Raw genomic sequence first — 20,093 nt, 5'->3', positions numbered from 1 at the left:
GACTCTGAATCAGACATTAAAAAAAAATGACCCACCACAGTTTGTTTTCTTTATGTTCTGTTTGGGGGTGAGTTTTCTGAAAATAATAGACAGCCATAAATAATATTTAACTAATTCTGTGAAAAACCTGTCTACTTTTGTCAAATCCAATGATTATTTCATCCACAAAAGTGCTTGTTGTATCAATGTGGTACCTTGAAAACAAAAACCCTGTGTTCTCATAGTCCCTAAAGTTGCATAAAGTCATCAAATCAAGATTAGTGCATGCCAGAGCAAGGAATCACTTTCCAGCAACATGCATTAGACAATCATTGAACAGGCTGTGGGCATGTAATCTAGGGCTGAGAGTAGCCCTTTAAATCAATGTCATAATCTAGTTTTAGTCAGAGCAAATATTTACACTCCTAGTTATGTTTCACTGTAAAACTTCCATAAAACTGCTTGGTGAACTCTGTATATTTTACTGCATAAACATACCTGCTGGGGAAGGGTTCTGAGACTTGAAAAGCCCAACCACACTCTTGCTATGAAAACCTCCCGAACGAAGTAAAACTGTTTTGGTGCGAGGGTGTTTCCAACACACAACTGGGAGACGGTTGTGCCGGTAGCAGCGGGACACCTTATGGAGACTGCTGTCCTGCACGGTGTGAGGTACCACCAGGAGACCGGGATAACTGCAAACCACACCATTTAGAAAAGAACTCATGATTCAACAATCATAGCTAAGAAACTGCTTCTTATAAAAATGGTATATCAATTGTTTTTCATAGTGCACTCTGTTCCAAAACCTAGTGAGCGACCCACCTAGACTTAAACAGCAGTTTAAAGTCACAATGAACAATCAACAGATCTTTTCTTACATATTGTGATGTACATCTGAGTTAAATGGATTATCAAAAAGCAGAACTTGTTTTTTGCATTGGTTGTTGATTGGATTTTGAGATGTGGGCATTACATTTATAAGTGCAAACAGATGAATGCTTGAGGGCAGGAGCGAGTTTAAACGCATTAAATGATCTGAAAATGTATGTATACGTCACCAGAGAGAAGTCTGTCTTTTAACCAGAAGATCAAGTTGACATTTTTATTAATAATAATAATAATAATAATAATAATAAATTTACCATAGGAAATATATGGTTTATAAAGCCTTTTAACAGTTATCGAGGTTGAGCCAAAAACCTAGGAGTAGTTCGCCAAAGTTGATTTTTGAAATAATCTACGAAATTTAGCAAATTATTCAATGGACAGTGGCAGTCCTAGAGGCAAAGTTGCTCAGAATGAGGAGTTCTACCATGTGATATGAATGTTGTGGGCGTGTGCGAAAAATAGTGTGATATACAATCCTGTGTGCACATGAATATGCGAAGGCGCCAATTTCTTTCTAATTTCTCACAGGCCTCTAGGGCCGTGAGTAAAAAAGGCCCAACAACTTTCATTTCGATCGCCCTCCGTTAACCTTGTCTGATACGTGCTCAAAATTCCTTGGCTGATGGCGGACATATTTTTTGAGATACGCCAATGTCCTCAAAGACAATCATGGCACCTTGGACAAGGACACTGCATGCCAATTTTCAAGTCAATCGGACAAACAGTTAAGTAGTTATAAGTAGTTAAGTAGTTATATTTTTTATATTATAGTTATATTTTCATGTTTTTTTCCTGTTATAGCGCCATCAAGTGGCCAATCACCACATTTTGTTTCATGTGACCAAAGATTGAGCCCATACACACGTGTTCCGAGTTTGGTGAAAATATCTCATTCCCTTCACAAGTTATAGTCATTTTAGTAAAAGTGGCTCCACCCACTTCGATGTTTTAACAGCCCTTAGAGACTGTGAATCGAAATTTAGTTTTTTTGATAACTATTGGCAATCACACTCCAGAAAATCTTGCTGCAGTACAGTAGTTTGGTTCCGATCAGGCCAAAAACATAGGACAAGTGCGCAAAAGTAGGTGTTTCAAAAATTCCAAAATACCAGAAAATTTCGCCAAAAGCGACAATCAAATCCAAGACGTTATTTTTTTCCATCTTGAGCCAAGGATTCCAATGATATAAGAGTCTACGCCTAATGGTTTAGGATTTATGAGCCATTTTGTACTTTTCACCTCTGTAGTGCCCCCGCCAGGCCGTGAGCCTTGCTGACATTGTAGATGGTGTGAGTACTACCAGCCCTCAAAGTTTCAAGTCTCTTACGGTTTGGTCTGCCCGATCACTTTTAGGGGAGAATACTGATCTTTGGAAATTTTTACAATTACAATAGGGGTTTCAGCGTTGTGTGGTTAGCTTAGAAATATGAGCTAATATCAGACTATTGAAATGTGTGACTCAGACTGTGAGTATCACTTGAGTCTTGTGAGGAGCATTGTTTCTGCAGAGCTGCTGTCTATGTAGGCAGTAGACAGCATGGCTGCTCAACAGGTTTTCGAACAAAGTCTAGGTGTTGGGTTGCTTCTTGCCTGCGACATAATGAGTAGAGCCTGTTGACAGCTGTTACACGGAACTGCTCTCCGCTTTTAGACCGTGTGGAATTAGCACTAATGGTACCCAGGCCTAGCCTCTGGTAGTCACGGAAACAGGCTCGCTCCACTAACTGCTCCATAGTGGACTTCTCTGAGGCCTTCAGTGTGCTGCTGGAGGGGGGCTCCCCATCATCTGAGACTGAAACATCAACATCAAACAAGTGACGGGCCATGACTGCTGACACAGCAAATTTTGGTAACACTTTACAATTAGGTTCCATTTGTTAACATTGGCTAAGTACACTAGTTAACATGAACTAACAATACTTATGAATCATTTATTAATCATAGTTAATGTTCATTTAATGGGATCATGAGCTGAGAAACCAAATTTTCCTTGAGCTTTTGACATGTAAGAGGTCATCATACTATAAGAATATCCAGTAAGTTTCAGAACTGAAAACTTCCTTGTTAGTCCAAAAACAACTTTGATTGTAACCAAGAGTCATTGATGACTATTTACAGCATTTTTGAGGCGTCGATCATTGAAGCCAATTACGGACATATCTGATGAGCGCGTCAACAATGGCCAATCAGAGGTGTTCATGAATCCGCTCAACAGCGAACAAAGCATTACATTTTTAAAATGTCAGTACCGATTTGGTACTGAAGTCGGTACTTTCGACAACTCTAATGTACCGTCAGATGTTCTTTGTCTAGGTGTCAGTAAATCAAACCAGTGACCAACTTCACATTGTTTCTCTTAGTAGGATGAAAATAATCTGTTATTTAAACTGTGATATCATAAACTGTGTAAATTACATATAGAAAGCGATCAACGAACGCTCCCTTTACAATCACTGGAGCTGTCAATCAAACAGCACGAGTTTATCAGTGGACTCTCGCCAAAACTCCCGTTATATTCAACAGATCTCTTATTTACATTGTGTTTGCACTGTTTGTTATGATGAAAGCATATGCAAAGATGTCAGCCAATCACAGCAGTGGGCATATAGACTGAAGTCTCACAGCAGACAAGCCCCTTAAAACAGAGCGTTCAAATCAGAGGGCTAAAATCAGGGTAGGAAAAATGCCTTCTAATTCTAAATTATGACAATTTAGTCTAACATTATAAGTGAACACCAGGAAACACCATGGAACAATAAAACAACACAGTTCATGACCCCTTTAAACATTTACAAATGCACTTTTAAAATCAAAAGTTGTATCTTATTTAATGAACCCGAGCTGACATGAAATAACAATGATCAGTAGTATTTTATTAACTACCATTAACAAAGGTTAATTAATATTGTAAAACAAATATGTTACTCACTGTTTGTTAGAGTTAGTTAACATTAACAAAAGTTAACTAATGGGACCTTATTTTTTCTTTGTTAACTATACTCACTGGAGATGTCATCATCCTCGTGCCACGTCATGCGATTGCCTTTCTCATTTTTCTTCAGAGTGGATTGGCGGCCCATTGTGATCTTGCCGGCCCTTTTAGCCCCTTTCACAATGGTCTTAGATAGTGTGCTACAAGAAACAGTACAACCCAAATGTTGTCATCATTTACTCACCCTTAAGTTGTTCCAAACATTTCTTCCATGGAACATAAAAAGAGAAAATACATCTTGGCAACTTGTTTATATCTAATGAAAGTGAATGAGCACTGGAGTCACACAAAATTATCATTAAAGTAGTATGTACTGTATGATGTGTGCTATATTCCAAGTCCGCTGAAGCCATATGATAGTTTTACTGTATGAGAGTATTTCAGCGGGAAATGTGCACAGACTCATTCTCCTCTCAGATTTGACTTGATGAGAACACATTTTTTATATTTATTGGGTCAAGAAATAGTCAGAGTTTGCGATATATTTGTCCTCCCCTACCGAAAACACTCGCTGTGGCTGTATGCACTTAAATCTGCCGTAAAAGAACACTTTCCTGTCACATATCACACATGCACACTTCAATAAGCCGAAGTGCATGTAAATGCACTCACTGTATGCCTTATGAAGACTTGGAATATAGTGCAGTGTATGGTCTACCTTTACGGTGCATACTTTTTAATGCTTGACAACCCCAGTACTCTTTCAATTTCATTTCCACTGGAGAAAGAAAATCATATGGTCTTGGAATGACATGAGGGTGAAGAATCAGAATTTTTGTCCTCTCTATAAAGCACACGTTGCACTGACCGGAAGCCCGTGTTCCTCTCTTTCTGTTTGGGTAATATGAGCTGCGGTGCCGTCTGTCCTGCTGCAAAAGCAAAGGTGCTGAAGATGGATGTTGGGTAGCGGATCCGTTGCAGGTGTTTCCTGAAGATCTCTACCATCTCTGAGCTCACCTCCTCGTCAAACGCCACCTTAATTAGCTAAAACAAAGCAGGATATATGATGAGAAATTGCCATGGTCCAACTACTATACTAGCCAGATCTACAGAGTATATACAATGGACCTTTTTCACAGGCTGTGAGGACACGTTTGCACAGATATTAGGGGTTCAAGCGTGTAGTGCTGAAACCATACTGTAATTATTAAAATTTCCAAGGATCAGCATTCTCCCCTAAAAGTGATCGGGCAGACCAAACCATAAGTCGTAGAGACTTGAAACTTGGAGGGCTGGTAGTACTACACCGTCTACAATGTCGCCAAGCATTGCCCCGATCGGCCACCATTGGCCAATGAAGTTTGAGCACCTATCACACAAGGTTAACGGAGGCCAATCAGAATGAAACTCAATGGGCCTGTTTGACTTACAGCCATAGAGGCCTGTGAGAATTTTTTTGGATTGGTTCACATGTTAGAACTCCTCAATCTGTGCAACTATGTCTCTAGGACCACCGCTGTCCATCAAATTGTTCATTGGTCAAAAACCAACTTTGGCGAACGAATCCTAGGTTTTTGGCTCAACCTCGATAACTGTTAAACATGCCTGTATTGGTCTTTTCCATCTATGATTGAGATGGTTACAGGCTTGCTAATTGGTATAATACCTTTTATGCCTGTATTTAAAGGCCTTAAAGCGACTGAACCCTGATAATTGCTGCTCGCAGCTATTTTTAAAATAGTATATCTAGCAATAAATTCTTATATTTTCAATTTTTTTTAATTATGTATATTTATATCAATGTATTTTGTGTTTTCTTACCTTGATAAAAGGTTCAATTACAGAAACTAGCTTCTTCTGTTTCTAATACAACAGCTATGAGAATTATGGCAAATTTGACATCTTTCAAAGTAAATGCGAAAACTGTAATTGTTGTAGTTTCCGCTCACCAATATAAAAGTTTACTCTTCTGACAAACCCAGAAATGTGAAAAGCATCGATAGTTTAGGACAGAGCCACCACACCTTCATGAAGCAAGAAAATCTGCAAATGATCATTTGAATTTTTGGGGGGCAAGAGAAATGCCTTGCACAACTGCTCTGAGCTGGATAGCAGTATGGAACAAGATATTTTCCCACTTTTCTGGGGAGAACATTCCAAAAAGAGGTTTGGCCACGTGAACGCTTGTCTGTGTGACCCCATATCCCCTTTCCACTCTTCTATCTACACTCCTCAGGGGTCTGACCTGATCCCTCGTGTGGACCGCAGGTCTTAATGAGGGCCTGGAAATGTACCCCAGACACAGGCTGCTGGCAGTCACAAGTGGGCAGACCAGCACAAATGACCCTCCCTCCCATACATGGCCTGATTTTATAGCTTAAGTTAGTAAAACGATAGGAATGAGCCATAAAATCTTTATGGCCCTATAGTCCATGCATAGTGAAGAACACAACATGTGCTTCTCTTGCTCTGTCCTCATCCATGAAGACTTTGTGATAATGAGTCAAGCAGAGAGCTGACTGAAATGTGCACATTCCTCTTCTGCAAACATCCCTCCTGAAAGAGCGATGTGCTTTACAACAGATTGCATCTGGCTCATGACGTTTTGATAAAACCTGGGGTGGTGAGGCACTACAGAGAGGTCGTAGGTTCAAACCAATATACAGTGGGTACGGAAAGTATTCAGACCCCCTTAAATTTTTATTAAATTTTTATCTTTGTTATATTGTAGCCATTTGCTAAAATCATTTAAGTTAAATTTTTTTCCTCATTAATGTACACACAGCACCCCATATTGACAGAAAAACACAGAATTGTTGACATTTTTGCAGATTTATTAAAAAAGAAAATCTGAAATATCACATGGTCCTAAGTATTCAGACACTTTGCTGTGACACTCATATATTTAACTCAGGTGCTGTCCATATCTTTTGATCATCCTTGAGATGGTTCTACACCTTCATTTGAGTCCAGCTGTGTTTGATTATACTGATTGGACTTGATTAGGAAAGCCACACACCTGTCTATATAAGACCTTACAGCTCACAGTGCATGTCAGAGCAAATGAGAATCATGAGGTCAAAGGAACTGCCTGAAGAGCTCAGAGACAGAATTGTGGCAAGGCACAGATCTGGCCATGGTTACAAAAAAAATTCTGCTGCATTTAAGGTTCCTAAGAGCACAGTGGCCTCCATAACCCTTAAATGGAAGACGTTTGGGATGACCAGAACCCTTCCTAGAGCTGGCTGTCCGGCCAAACTGAGCTATCGGGGGAGAAGAGCCTTGGTGAGAGAGGTAAAGAAGAACCCAAAGATCACTGTGGCTGAGCTCCAGAGATGCAGTCGGGAGATGAGAGAAAGTTGTAGAAAGTCAACCATCACTGCAGCACTCCACCAGTCGGGGCTTTATGGCAGAGTGGCCCGACGGAAGCCTCTCCTCAGTGCAAGACACATGAAAGCCTGCATGGAGTTTGCTAAAAAACACCTGAAGGACTACAAGGTGGTGAGAAATAAGATTCTCTGGTCTGATGAGACCAAGATAGAACTTTTTGGCCTTAATTCTAAGCGGTATGTGTGGAGAAAACCAGGCACTGCTCATCACCTGTCCAATACAGTCCCAACAGTGAAGCATGGTGGTGGCAGCATCATGCTGTCGGGGGGTTTTTCAGCTGCAGGGACAGGACGACTGGTTGCAATCGAGGGAAAGATGAATGTGGCCAAGTACAGGGATATCCTGGACGAAAACCTTCTCCAGAGTGCTCAGGACCTCAGACTGGGCCGAAGGTTTACCTTCCAACAAGACAATGACCCTAAGCACACAGCTAAAATAACGAAGGAGTGGCTTCACAACAACTCTGTGACTGTTCTTGAATGGCCCAGCCAGAGCCCTGACTTAAACCCAATTGAGCATCTTTGGAGAAACCTAAAAATGGCTGTCCACCAACATTTACCATCCAACCTGACAGAACTGGAGAGGATCTGCAAGGAGGAATGGCAGAGGATCCCCAAATCCAGGTGTGAAAAACTTGTTGCATCTTTCCCAAAAAGACTCATGGCTGTATTAGATCAAAAGGGTGCTTCTACTAAATACTGAGCAAAGGGTCTGAATACTTAGGACCATGTGATATTTCAGTTTTAATAAATCTGCAAAAATGTCAACAATTGTTTTTCTGTCAATATGGGGTGCTGTGTGTACATTAATGAGGAAAAAAATGAACTTAAATGATTTTAGCAAATGGCTACAATATAACAAAGAGCGAAAAATTTAAGGGGGTCTGAATACTTTCCGTACCCACTGTATATGCAAGTAGGGAAAGCTGACCACTTAAAATAATACACAATATTTTATTATGCCTGCTATAGTCCAGTAACACACCTTGCCCCATGTTAAGAGAAATTATTGGGGAATATGTAAACTTATAAACAAAAACAGTATTTTGGTAATAGACAATCCCATTTCCAAGTCTTAACTTTGCTGCATATTCACATTTTCATGAAACCCCCAGGAAAATGTGCATTTCTTAATGACAGGGAGACATATACAGGACCTTTTTAAACACTGTCACATTTCGATTAATGATGGACACAGCTTACCCACTGGCACATCTTACACCACTCTCCCCTACATAATATAATGTGTATTCAGCCTTGCACTAGCTGTGTCAGTACCTGGAATGAGGCGGATCTCAGCTGAAGCCCCTCCTGCATGTTTTGCTGTAGCTGGTTCTGGATGGAGATCTTTTTCTCCTTAGTTAGAGTGGATATCGGAAAACTTCGGATCACGGCCTGTTCGCCAACTGCGTGCACACAGACAGAGACACAGACAGAGACATAAAAATGTGAATACAGCAAGAGCTCTCAGAGGTACAACTAAATCTAAATATAGAACAGTAAACTCTCCAAACTTTTTCAACAAAATGCTTTGTTGTTCCAAACCCATATGAGTTTGACTTGGTTTGACATCAAACCTGGTGTGATGCAACTTGTGGCGGCAATTTTGAATGTGCATAAACAGTATGATCTTTAAGAGCTACAGCAGAGGGTTTGATTTTCAACAACAACAACAGCAAAAAAGTCACACAAAGTTATCAAATGTCTTCAGGAATATAGTGCACGATTCACACTGCATGGAAGAGTGACCTGGACATTTTAGGCTTTTATCTACACAGGAGGATCATAATAAGTGTTACCTAGTGGGTCGTGAGGAGTGCCTTTAAAAACGATACGGTAAGTGGTGAGGAAAAGTGCTCCCTCTGCTGGCAGGATGTGCGGTCCTCCCAGAAGGCCCCCTGTGGTTTCCTCTCGACCATCAGGGTCTAAGACCACCCGTAGCCCCTCGGACACCAGCTCCTCCCCAGGCAGCAGGGCAGGCCGCAGAATCTTGTGCTGGAGAAAATTGCTGTTGTTAATGTAAGACTAGGAGCACATGCTTTGGCAGGACCTTAAATTAACAATCGACAAGCGCCATATGTGAGTAAGAATCGGTGTTGGCGAGTATATGAAACTATGTCAGATGCCCGGTAACATTTTTACGAATTGTTGTGAGAACATGAACAACTCACTGTAAAGATGACGGTCAGTGCTGCATCATCACGAAAGTTTAAGCCTTTCCACTGTAAGTAATAAAGCGCACGAACACGTGAAAGAGAATTCTTCACTCATGTGCTATGCGGAAAATTCAGCGTCCGAAACACCCGAAGCGCGCGCCCTGAAAGTCGTGTTTCAGACAGCGTGCAAATACTAAGTTGAGGTCTCTTTTATGCCTTCCTGTGCTTGAACGGACAAATTTACACACAATTATGTCTAAAAATGCCTGTCTCAGCGAGTTTCCTAGTAAACTAAACATAGTCAGTTATGTCTTCAGTTGAGAAAGAACTGAATCTATCTTAAAGTGACAGCATCCTAATAATCCTGCTGCTGTCTGCATTTTTAGGCCCTGTTTACACAAGTGTGTTTTTGTTTTAAAACTGCGTTTTAAAATGAAAATTTTATGCGTTTTCACAGCATTTCAGAAACGATCTCTGTCTACACTACAGAACGTGAACAGCCACGCCATCATTTTCAAAAGTCTCCGTTTTGGTCCGTTTACACTGAAACGCAACCCCGGTGTTTTCAAACTAAAATGGGCTCAGCAGCATTTTCAAAAGTCTCCGTTTTCGAGGGTTGAAAACGCTGGAGTAGTGTAAACGACAGGCGTAACCGTAGCAAAAGTTATGCGTTTTAAAACAAAACTGGACTAGTGTAAACGGGGCCTTAAAGGAGGGGGGAAAAAATCACTCACTGATCTTGAACTTTAAAAAGGATATTAAGACTATGCAGTGTTATTAATTTGATTAGCCTACTTTATTAAATCTCTGTAACTGAAACTGTCAGACCTGCATGAAAAGCACTGTTTATTTAATTTACATCTTTCTTTGTATTTATTTCTGCTATTGCTTTTAAATTTGATTATTTATTCTTATTTTATTACTATTTTCTTGTAGGCTATTAAACTTATATTAATTAAGCTAGTAGTTTTAGCTGTGGTATCAAAATTGGAATAGAGCATTGCGAATTTTTACTACTATCTAAAATATAGGTGTTTTGTTTCATGGCTGATAAAAAATTGTTTTAACTGGTCAATTTTCTTCGGCCATTGGCAGGTGGGGCAAAAAGTTAGTTTTAGGCTTAAGGTACAGAGTTATAATGTCAGAACAGAGTTGGAGTGCTTTAGTAAAGAGACGATTATATTCACAACCTTTCTCCTCAATAAGAAATCATACTACATTGTTATTCAATTTGCACCAGCAAAAAAGGCAAGTGCTTGTGGTCTGCTTTTTGACATACAATAAATGATTCTCTTGATGATGGAGAAAGCATCAATTATTAGGTTTAGTTCCAAGCACTCAAGCCTTGTGTGTTTACCACCAGAGACACAAGCCATCAATTTTTACACTGTCCAGACAGCGTGTTCTGTCCAGGCCCTGTCCTGCTGTTATTATCTAGCTCATTAGTTGGATTCAGAAGGGTGACAAGAACTGAAACAGAGCCGACTTTAAAGAAAAAAATAGGAAATTACAGCAAGTATTTGTTATGTGGAAAACTGCGGTATTAGAAGAACAGTCCGCCTCACACTGTGGGTGCCAGTTGGGTTCTCCATCAGTTTCTTCCCTGGAATTGCACACTACTAAACAATCTACCATGGTTTCTTTTTCTCTCTCGAAAAACAAACTTTGTCCTCTGTACAAACAGCAGGACTTTTTTTCCAGCCCAGAATTCCCTCGTCAACCAAAGCATCTCAGAAGCCCAGCACACAAGACAGTGTACACCTGATATTATCATGAGTCTCAATTGTTTCTCCAGTGACCATTTATAATCAGCTTTTGACTCCATGACACAACACTTTCAGTTTGTTATTGAAGCCAGACAGTATTCTGCAGAGAAAGGTAGTGAGTCAGATGTTAATTAAGTAACTGCTCTGGTGAATTCAGAATTCTGTTGATTCTTTCTAATGAACCTGATGAATTGGTTCACAAATCACACTGAACGATTCATTCATGACTCATCTGATTGCAGCTGTTCTTGAGTCAACAACTTACTGATTCAATGATTCGGTCAAAATGAGCCAAGAACCGGTGATTAGGTAGCGGCTTCAACGGGGAGGTGATATGGCAGGGAGTCAAAATTTGGCACAACACCGGGATACCATCAGAGCTTGAACATGCACAAATGCTGAAATTTAGTATTGATTATTGTAAATGTAAATAATACTTTTTACTAGTCTTAATCATACTTTAACAATAAACAATAAACAATATGCAAATTCCTATGTCAACGCCATTGCTGAGTATTTTCTCCTTAAAACTGCAGTGAAAAACCCATGGTTTGATATCACTGGTGTCTGTGACGTCACAAATTGCCTTGTGACCAATCACGTCAACGTGCAGCGGCCTTTAGCATATCATTAACAGTGAACTAGCAGGGGGGGTCTCGAATGAAGTCAGATTATCCCAGTATATTTTACTCTTGATATGAAAAATTGTGTAAATTTAGCAATATGGCGGGTGTATGATGTATATTACGATGTTATGATTAACTATATGAGTTGTTCAAAGAGTTTCGAAGGATACTGATTGTTAGAAAGCAGTCTGACTATGACATGGTGAACAAGAACATGGTTTGTGTAACATCAGCAACACATTATTATCTGTTTGATAACTTAGTCAATCAAAAGGTTAATCATATTAATTACCGTTATGTGTCCGATGTCGTAAAGAGCGATACCATTGTGCAGCATTTACCTCAGTAAGTTGACCGAGTGGATCTCTGAGCTGGTGTGAGCGAATGGAGGTGGGGATAATTTGCATATTCATTGATCCCGGTATATTATATAAGGCAAGGGTGTAGAGTTACCTTCAAGCTATTTTAAGGCATGAAGATTTTTTTTTTTTTTTTTTTTTTACAGGAATAAACATTTCAATGTGTCATTTTGGTGATTCGAAGACAAGGGATAAAATTGTTGACGGGGACTTTAAAATACTATTTCAGTGTTTGCACACTGGAATTATCAGTAACTTAAAGTGATATTTTAGTACATTTCAGTTTAATGTTTTGACAGAGTATAATAAGTTTGGTAATAAAATAAAAAGTTTCCTTATTTGGAGATCAATCCATATTAAATGTCTGCACTAATCTTTCTTATTGGTGCTGACTAATAACTAATAAATAATGAACATGGTTCGTCAATCGGTACTTTATTCTTTTAGGGTTAGTTCACTCAAAAATTTAAATTTTGTCATTAATTACTCACACTCACATGGAAGCTTGTTTTCGCCACTGTATAAAAAATAAAAAAAAGTAATTGTGACATTTTATCTCGCAATTCTGACTTTTTTTCTTAGAATTGCAAGTTATATTAAAACTATAAAGTCGCAATTACCTTCCAAACCCATAAGAAATTTGTTCATCTTCAGAACACAAATGAATATGTTTTTAATGAAATCTGAGAGCTTTCTGTCCCTGAATGACAGAATTTTTATTTTTGGGTGAACTAACTTTTTAAAGGTACATTAAAAAACAAGTACTTTTTTACTTTTACTCAAATGAGTTCTTATACGTTTACTGGAGAAATACATATATTTTACTCAAGATTTGCGTACATCCTCCACCACAGCACATCACTGATAATAATAAATCTCCAGGTCAATGGTGAATGGTGGCAAAAGAGTTGAAGTCAATTATAAGTCAGTTACAGCTATCAAGGAAACAGTGAAACATTTGAAGAACAACTTCTATATGACCAAGAAAGCAAATCAAATGACATACAAGCTCTGCATAGTTTTCTTACCTTCTGAATGGGAGGCAGTCTTCTGCTTTCTCTATGAACCGCCTCTAGAGTCTCCACCTGCATTGCCACAATACCTGAACAAACAGATAATCGCCTTGATACAGGAAAACTCTGTGGACTGGTTACTATTGCCGTTTAATACTGCTTAATATCTTAACTGTGTCTGTATGTGTGAACACAGTGTTTTACCTGGAATCATACAATGCAGGCTCTTGATATGATCCTGAGTCACTCCACTCTCTGTGCACACTTTGTCAATGAAACGAGAGATGAATCGCCCCACAGAGTTGGCGACGTCACTGGTCTCAGAGTCTTCGAATCCACTCTCGGTGTCAAAGCTCTCTGCCACACTCCCTGCAATACTGTTTATTACATGACAATAATTATATTCCAGAATGCAACACAACACGTCCAACAACAGCAACGGCACCTTCAATATTCTTAAAATAACACACAGCTATGTAAAGAGGCTTTGATGTCATTTTGCTGCCGACCCATCACAATCCAATGTCTGTTTAGTCTGTTACACACAATTGGTCTGAAATACCACTGTTAGGAAGTGGACGGCTCAGATTTTTCCAGGGCTTAATGCACACTGTGCTGGTGGAGAAGTGATGTGACTCGCCAACTCCCTTTACAAATAAAGAGAGCAGTTCCTGACATTTCAGGTGGAAAATAAACCAAATATTTTCCCCAATTTGCAGAAGAACAGCTGTTCATTAAAGGGATAGTTCACCCAAAAATGAAAATTATCCCACGATTTACTCAACCTCAACCCATCCTAGGTGTCTACCTACACAATCGGAGATATATATTAAAAAATCCAAGTCTTCCAAGCCTTATTATAGTAGTGAATGGAGGGACTGAATGGACAGATTTTGAAGCCCAAAAAAGTGCATCAATCCATGATAAAAGTAACCGATATGGCTCCAGGGGGTTAATAAAGGCCTTGTGAAGTGAATCAATGGGCTTTTTAAAAGAAAAATATCCATATTTATAACTTTATAAACCAAAACAAGAGTAACCCCTGACGTGACGTTTGACACAGGATGTAGGAGTACATTTCTTATTTGTGATTGGTGTTTTGCTCTATCCTCTGTGCTCATTCATTCATCATTACATCACGCATCAGGTAAGAGGTTACTCTTCCGCTGCAAATCAATGCCGGAAGCTAGTTATTTTAGTTTAATAAATATGGATATTTTTCTTACAAAACCCATTGCTTCACTTTAGAAGGCCTTTATTAACCCCCTGGAGTCATATGGATTATTTTTAGGATGGATGGATGCGCTTTTTTGGGCTTCAAATCCTCAACCCCCATTCACTACCATTATAAAGCTTGGAAGAGCCAGAATATTTTTAAATACATCTCTGATTGTGTTCGACTGAAAGAAGAAAGTCAAATGCACCTAGGAAGGCTTTAACCCTCAGGGGTCTGGGGATTTTCGGGGCCCTGGAGAAGTTTTGACATACCCTCACATATGTGCTTTTTTCAGTTGTTCATAAACTTAATGGAAAAAGTGTCATTACACTGTATTCAGCACAAACTAGGCTACAATAATATGTGAGGAACACATATGTACATGTTTGTGTTTTTGAAGGAATAATGTTTATGCACGGTTATTGAAAAAACAAACTTGAGTCACTGAAATAAAGCCAAAAAAATATATAAAATTTGTGTTCACAAGACTTCTGGGTATTGGAGGTTGTAGACTAGAGTTTTTGCTTCAAAATTATGTAAAAATTATCCTGCCTACTCATTCATTTATAATGTATAATATTTTTGTCAAGAAACACAGTATGTGTGGCATGAATCATCATGAATAATGGGCGATTTACACTTGAAAAGACAAAAGAATCGCATAAAGAACCTCTAATGACCTGCATATTAATGAGGCCTTTCAGTCAGGTAGGCTGTGAAAAAAACCCTCTGTGATCATGTCTCAAGCTCATCATGGTGTATATCAAACATATAATTGTGATAATTGGGGATAACTGGGATAATTTTCATTTTTGAGTGAACTACCCCTTTAAAGGATATCTTGTCTGGCAGGTGAAAATGATAAGTATAATTGCTTAGAAAAGTAATAGCATACCTCTCCTCAACCAAAGACATGATTTGAGGGAGTCATTTAGAAAATCCCCTAATCCTACATGTAAGCAAAAGTAAGATGAATTGCTTGCCTTATCAAAGACCACTAATTAAACAGACAAACAATGACATTGAGACAAGCACTTAAACTCTCTATGTGCAGTTATTGGCCTTGAAAAAAATTCCGAGAGGAAGAGAAAAGGACAGGAGGAGGGAAAGATCCACTCTGGAGAAGTGGATTTGGCCAAACATCACCTATTTTGACTATGAAGCCTCCCAAAACTCACAAGCATATTATTATTATTACTACAAAGCTCTACGTCCCCATCCCTCCATCTTTTCTTGGCTATGTCCACAAACAGCCAACTCACTTCATCCAGAAGCAGAGCAGCACTCAGGCCACTGGAGGGGCTGAGAAGGATGTGGTGTATAACTGGATAGGACTCCTGAGGACCTACACTAGGCTGCTTCTCCTTACATTTTTTGCTCGCTGACTGTAAAGTTTTCTGCTAAAGATGCTGAGAAACAATCAGGTTTGTTTACACTTGAATGTGTGTTTCGTAACCAAGGTGAAAAGGACAACCCTGCAGTGCGTCTTTTCCATTTTAAGTGGTCTATGCCAGATGGACTTGAGCACCGGTGACCTGCAAAAGCGTTCAGACCCATAACCAGTTCTCTCACATTGCAGGACTACAAGTGACACACTGAAATTTTGATTCTTGGTGACATTTTTATTTCAAAGCACTGAAACTAATTTGAATTGTTTTCAAATGATTATGTAATGTATTAAAACAACTTAAGACTGAAATATGCTATATGTGTAAGCATTTTCAAATTTATAAAAACAACTTTTGCAGAATCATCTTTGAATTTGACATTATTCCACTCAGATTAGTTTCAAGTTGGTCAAATGACACTGGTGCGAAAATTTTCAAATAGTGCAACACATTTTCAACTCCTCTATTAAAAAGGTGCTGCAACTAATTTCATAGGTTTAGCTAACTTCCTTCAGGCACTGAATTACACAGCCACATCCGAACACACAAAATGATTTATACTGAAGGCAGAAAGTATTTTGGATTGGCTAAAAAAGTGGGGCGCACGTTTACAAAGCCTAGGGGTTTTACTTCATATTATGCATTATAATTGATAGCATGATGCTGCATCCCCATCTTTCACTGTATTTATGCTCAGATTTCAATAGAGCACAAAATATTCTCCCACATTGATGCTATCATGGGTTACTATTATGTCTTTTGGCTTATTTTGTTCCATCCTCATAAACACCTGATATGGGCTGCTGCATCTTTACTCTGTACTCAACCCTGTATGATCGCTGACCTCTATGTGGGTTCTCCTTGATCGCACCGAGAATTTTGAGTGACGACCTTTATTAATCAGTATCTGGGTGGTTTGATTTAGTGATTATGACTTCCTGATTTGGACACTGAAAAACACATATTTCCTGATTTATGCATTTTTTTCTTCAGCTCAGATTCACAACTTGCACAATGATCCATTAACTGAGGGGATTTTATGTGGAGAAAATGTGGAAGATATTTTAATCATTTGCAGGTGGAGGTCAATTGTAAGGCAAATGTGTATGCAGGGTGCATAAGTAACTTAAATTTTATTATATTTTGAATATTTTAAAAGCCTGCTGTATAATAAAATGGCACATATTAAAAAACTTATTTTGAGTTTAAGTATAAAAATTGCAGTTAGTTAAATGTTGGCGTGTGTTCACACTTTGCCGGTTTAGTTTGATTAAAACAAACCCTGGTGTGATTGCTCTGTTAGCGCGGTGCATTTGAATAAGTGTGAGCGCTGCCATCCTAACCCTGGTGCGCAACAAACAAGTGAACCGAGGCCGCTGAAAAGGTGGGTATCAGTCCACTTTTAAACAAACTCTGGTGTGGTTAGACTGAAATGTGAACCAAAGACATCAAAACGAATAAAAAACAGGACGTGATATCACAAGACATGACCCAATAAAAGAACAGAATACTTAAGCATAGATGTTTTTACTCACCATAGTCCCTTGGCAGATTATTGTTGAAAAAAAAAAAAAAGTTTAAAAACTGAAACAAAAAACTTTATAAAAATGTTTTATGAACATAATTTTATATAAAATATATATTTAATTATATATACATGTTGAACTCTAAAAGTACTATATGATAAAAGACATAGATCTATATAAGTTCTATTCTAAATTTGAGGTTGATATCCTATAAAATGAGCTTTCTGTAAGATTTTGTTTGGGTGCAGTACCAAATTTTAGATGCCAGCAAAGCTCCACTGGTACACAGTTGTACACAGTATAGCCACTTAATTTATCCAACTGGCTCTATAATAAGCAGAAGTAGAAAACAGGAATAAAGTGATTATTTGCTTTATAGACCAAACCTGAGCAAATGGTAATAAAAATAGTACAAATTTTAATTTTGAAGCCTCGCCAACAGAATGAAAGCCTTTTAACTAAACAAGGTTTAATCATGACAGTGTGAATGCTAAGCAAACAAAGACTAAATGTATCAATTTCGTTTTTGGTCCAGACCAAAAGAACCAAGAGAACCAAACTACGAGCTTGAACACATCGTTAAAGGTGCCCTAGAATCAAAAATTGAATTTACCTCGGCATAGTTGAATAACAAGAGTTCAGTACATGGAAATGAAATACAGTGAGTCTCAAACTCCATTGTTTCCTCCTTCTTATATAAATCTCATTTGTTTAAAAGACCTCCAAAGAACAGGCGAATCTCAACATAACACAGACTGTTACGTAACAGTCGGGATCATTAATATGTACGCCCCCAATATTTGCATATGCCAGCCCATGTTCAAGGCATTAGACAAGGGCAGCCAGTATTAACATCTGGATCTGTGCACAGCTGAATCATCAGACTAGGTAAGCAAGCAAGGACAATAGCGAAAAATGGCAGATGGAGCAATAATGACATGATTCATGATATCATTATATTTTTTGTGATATTTGTGAATTGTCTTTCTAAATGTTTCATTAGCATGTTGCTAATGTACTGTTAAATGTGGTTAAAGTGACCAACGTTTCTTACTGTATTCACGGAGACAAGAGCCGTCGCTATTTTCATTTTTAAACACTTGCAGTCTGTATAATTCATAAACACAACTTCATTCTTTATAAATCTCTCCAACAGTGTGTAATGTTAGCTTTAGCCACGGATCAAACTCATTCAGAATCAAATGTAAACATCCAAATAAATACTATTCCCACATGATCTGATGCATGCATGCATTATGCATGATGAACATCTTGTAAAGATCCATTTGAGGGTTATATTAGCTGTGTGAACTTTGTAAATGCACTGTATAATAGTCGAGAGCTTGGGGGGCAGGGAGAGTGATATTTAAAGGGGCCGCACCCTGAATCGGTGCATAGTTAATGATGCCCCAAAATAGGCAGTTAAAAAAATGAATAAAAAAAAATCTATGGGGTATTTTGAGCTGAAACTTCAAAGACACATTCAGGGGACAGCTTAGACTCATATTGCATCTTGTAAAAACTGGTTCTAGGGCACCTATAAAGTAGCATCTGTGATTCAGTACTGTGAGATAACTGTAGAAGCAAGTCTCTTGCCTGTTTGTGAGGATGCTGTTGCTACCGCTCTCCCAGTCAGCTGCAGGGGTGGTGCGCAGCAGCTTGTTTTTGCTGGTGTCCAGAGGTACGAGCAGGTAGACCATCAGGCTGGCGTAGTGGATGGCCTGGCTGAACACTGTACTCTCCTCGTTCTTCACCAGCTCCTGTTGCTTCTCTTTGCTCAGACTGGGCCAAGCACGCAACTGCTCTGCTGCAAGGTCCATAGCTGTCCGTTCTGATTCACTGGCTGCTGTGGACAATGTACTCTGTTCCTGTTGAAGAGGTGGGATGAGTGGTTAAATGATATTCCTTTTCTACTGAAATGGTGTCAAGAGTCGGCACTTGCTAGGGTTTGAGTGCAACTCTATCAAAACCAACCATGTTGCGACTGACTTGAATGACAACCTAATAGATAGATAGATAGACTTTACCTTGATCTTGGCAGTGATGAGTTGTTTGTCCTCAGGGGCGGTGAGGTAAAGCGCTCTGATCTGGTTTTGCACCTCAGAGTAGAAGGTGGCCTCCCAGAACTGCTGATTGGTCCAGATGGGATGGTCTTGTATGCAGGTGTAGGCGAACTGATCCACCCCAGCTGCCAGTTTCTGTAAGCAAGAAGATCGATCAGCTGGCAAAGCAATGTGAAACTCGCTAAGATAAACACAGTGCCTGCTACTGTCTGTATAACAGGTCAAATCAGCCAAGCTGAGGTCCTTACAGCTCATGAAACCAACTGGGCTGTAGAGCGCTTGTAAAGGAGTCCATTAAAAAGCATGTTGAAAACAGGAAAGTAACACACTTTTGCCAAAGGTTTTAGGAGCAATCAGTCATTTTTAGTAGTCATAATGTTCTCAACACATACAGTAGGCCTCATACAGAGAGAGATTGCAAGGCAAGACTTTGAAAACATGACCATAGTGTTATTCTGTGCTCTCTGATGCAAACCATACCACCTGTGGGCTGCTTTCTGACTCTAAAGAACATCTGTTAAAGCTATGAAGTCTGTATTTATTGTATTTGCACATGCAAATGCAGAACATTGTGGATCACACGCCATGCATGACACCTTTCTCTCCTTCCGTTGGCCTGTACAGCTCACACCTCAGATTAGATTACCATAAGATGTCTTTTCAAAACCCATACAATATTATGACAAACTGCCTTTGCTACTTAGTTCCCCTGCAACTAACCAAACCACAATCACAAGTGAAATGACGGATGGAAAGAGAGAAAAGTCAGGAGCAATGGAAAGATGGAGA

At 39.1% G+C, this 20,093-nt stretch overlaps 1 protein-coding gene across 4 annotated transcripts in view; it reads right to left on the bottom strand.

Moving 5' to 3' along the window:
* sbf2 (SET binding factor 2) overlaps positions 1 to 20,093 on the bottom strand; it is a 158,649-nt gene that overhangs the window by 27,264 nt on the left and 111,292 nt on the right. For all 4 annotated transcript variants that reach the window (XM_067400186.1, XM_067400188.1, XM_067400187.1 and 1 more), the window contains 10 exons: positions 19,269 to 19,439; positions 18,838 to 19,109; positions 13,316 to 13,488; positions 13,127 to 13,200; positions 8,991 to 9,186; positions 8,470 to 8,597; positions 4,671 to 4,846; positions 3,875 to 4,002; positions 2,461 to 2,662; positions 478 to 674 (listed from right to left, as the gene is read on the bottom strand). In XM_067400186.1, coding sequence (XP_067256287.1) covers positions 478 to 674; positions 2,461 to 2,662; positions 3,875 to 4,002; positions 4,671 to 4,846; positions 8,470 to 8,597; positions 8,991 to 9,186; positions 13,127 to 13,200; positions 13,316 to 13,488; positions 18,838 to 19,109; positions 19,269 to 19,439 — 1,717 coding nt within the window. The remainder of the gene's footprint in view (positions 1 to 477; positions 675 to 2,460; positions 2,663 to 3,874; positions 4,003 to 4,670; positions 4,847 to 8,469; positions 8,598 to 8,990; positions 9,187 to 13,126; positions 13,201 to 13,315; positions 13,489 to 18,837; positions 19,110 to 19,268; positions 19,440 to 20,093) is intronic.

Source organism: Chanodichthys erythropterus, chromosome 11 (assembly GCF_024489055.1).
Source record: "Chanodichthys erythropterus isolate Z2021 chromosome 11, ASM2448905v1, whole genome shotgun sequence".
NCBI classification, from domain to species: domain Eukaryota; kingdom Metazoa; phylum Chordata; class Actinopteri; order Cypriniformes; family Xenocyprididae; genus Chanodichthys; species Chanodichthys erythropterus.
This window is presented reverse-complemented; position numbering and strand designations above follow the sequence as displayed.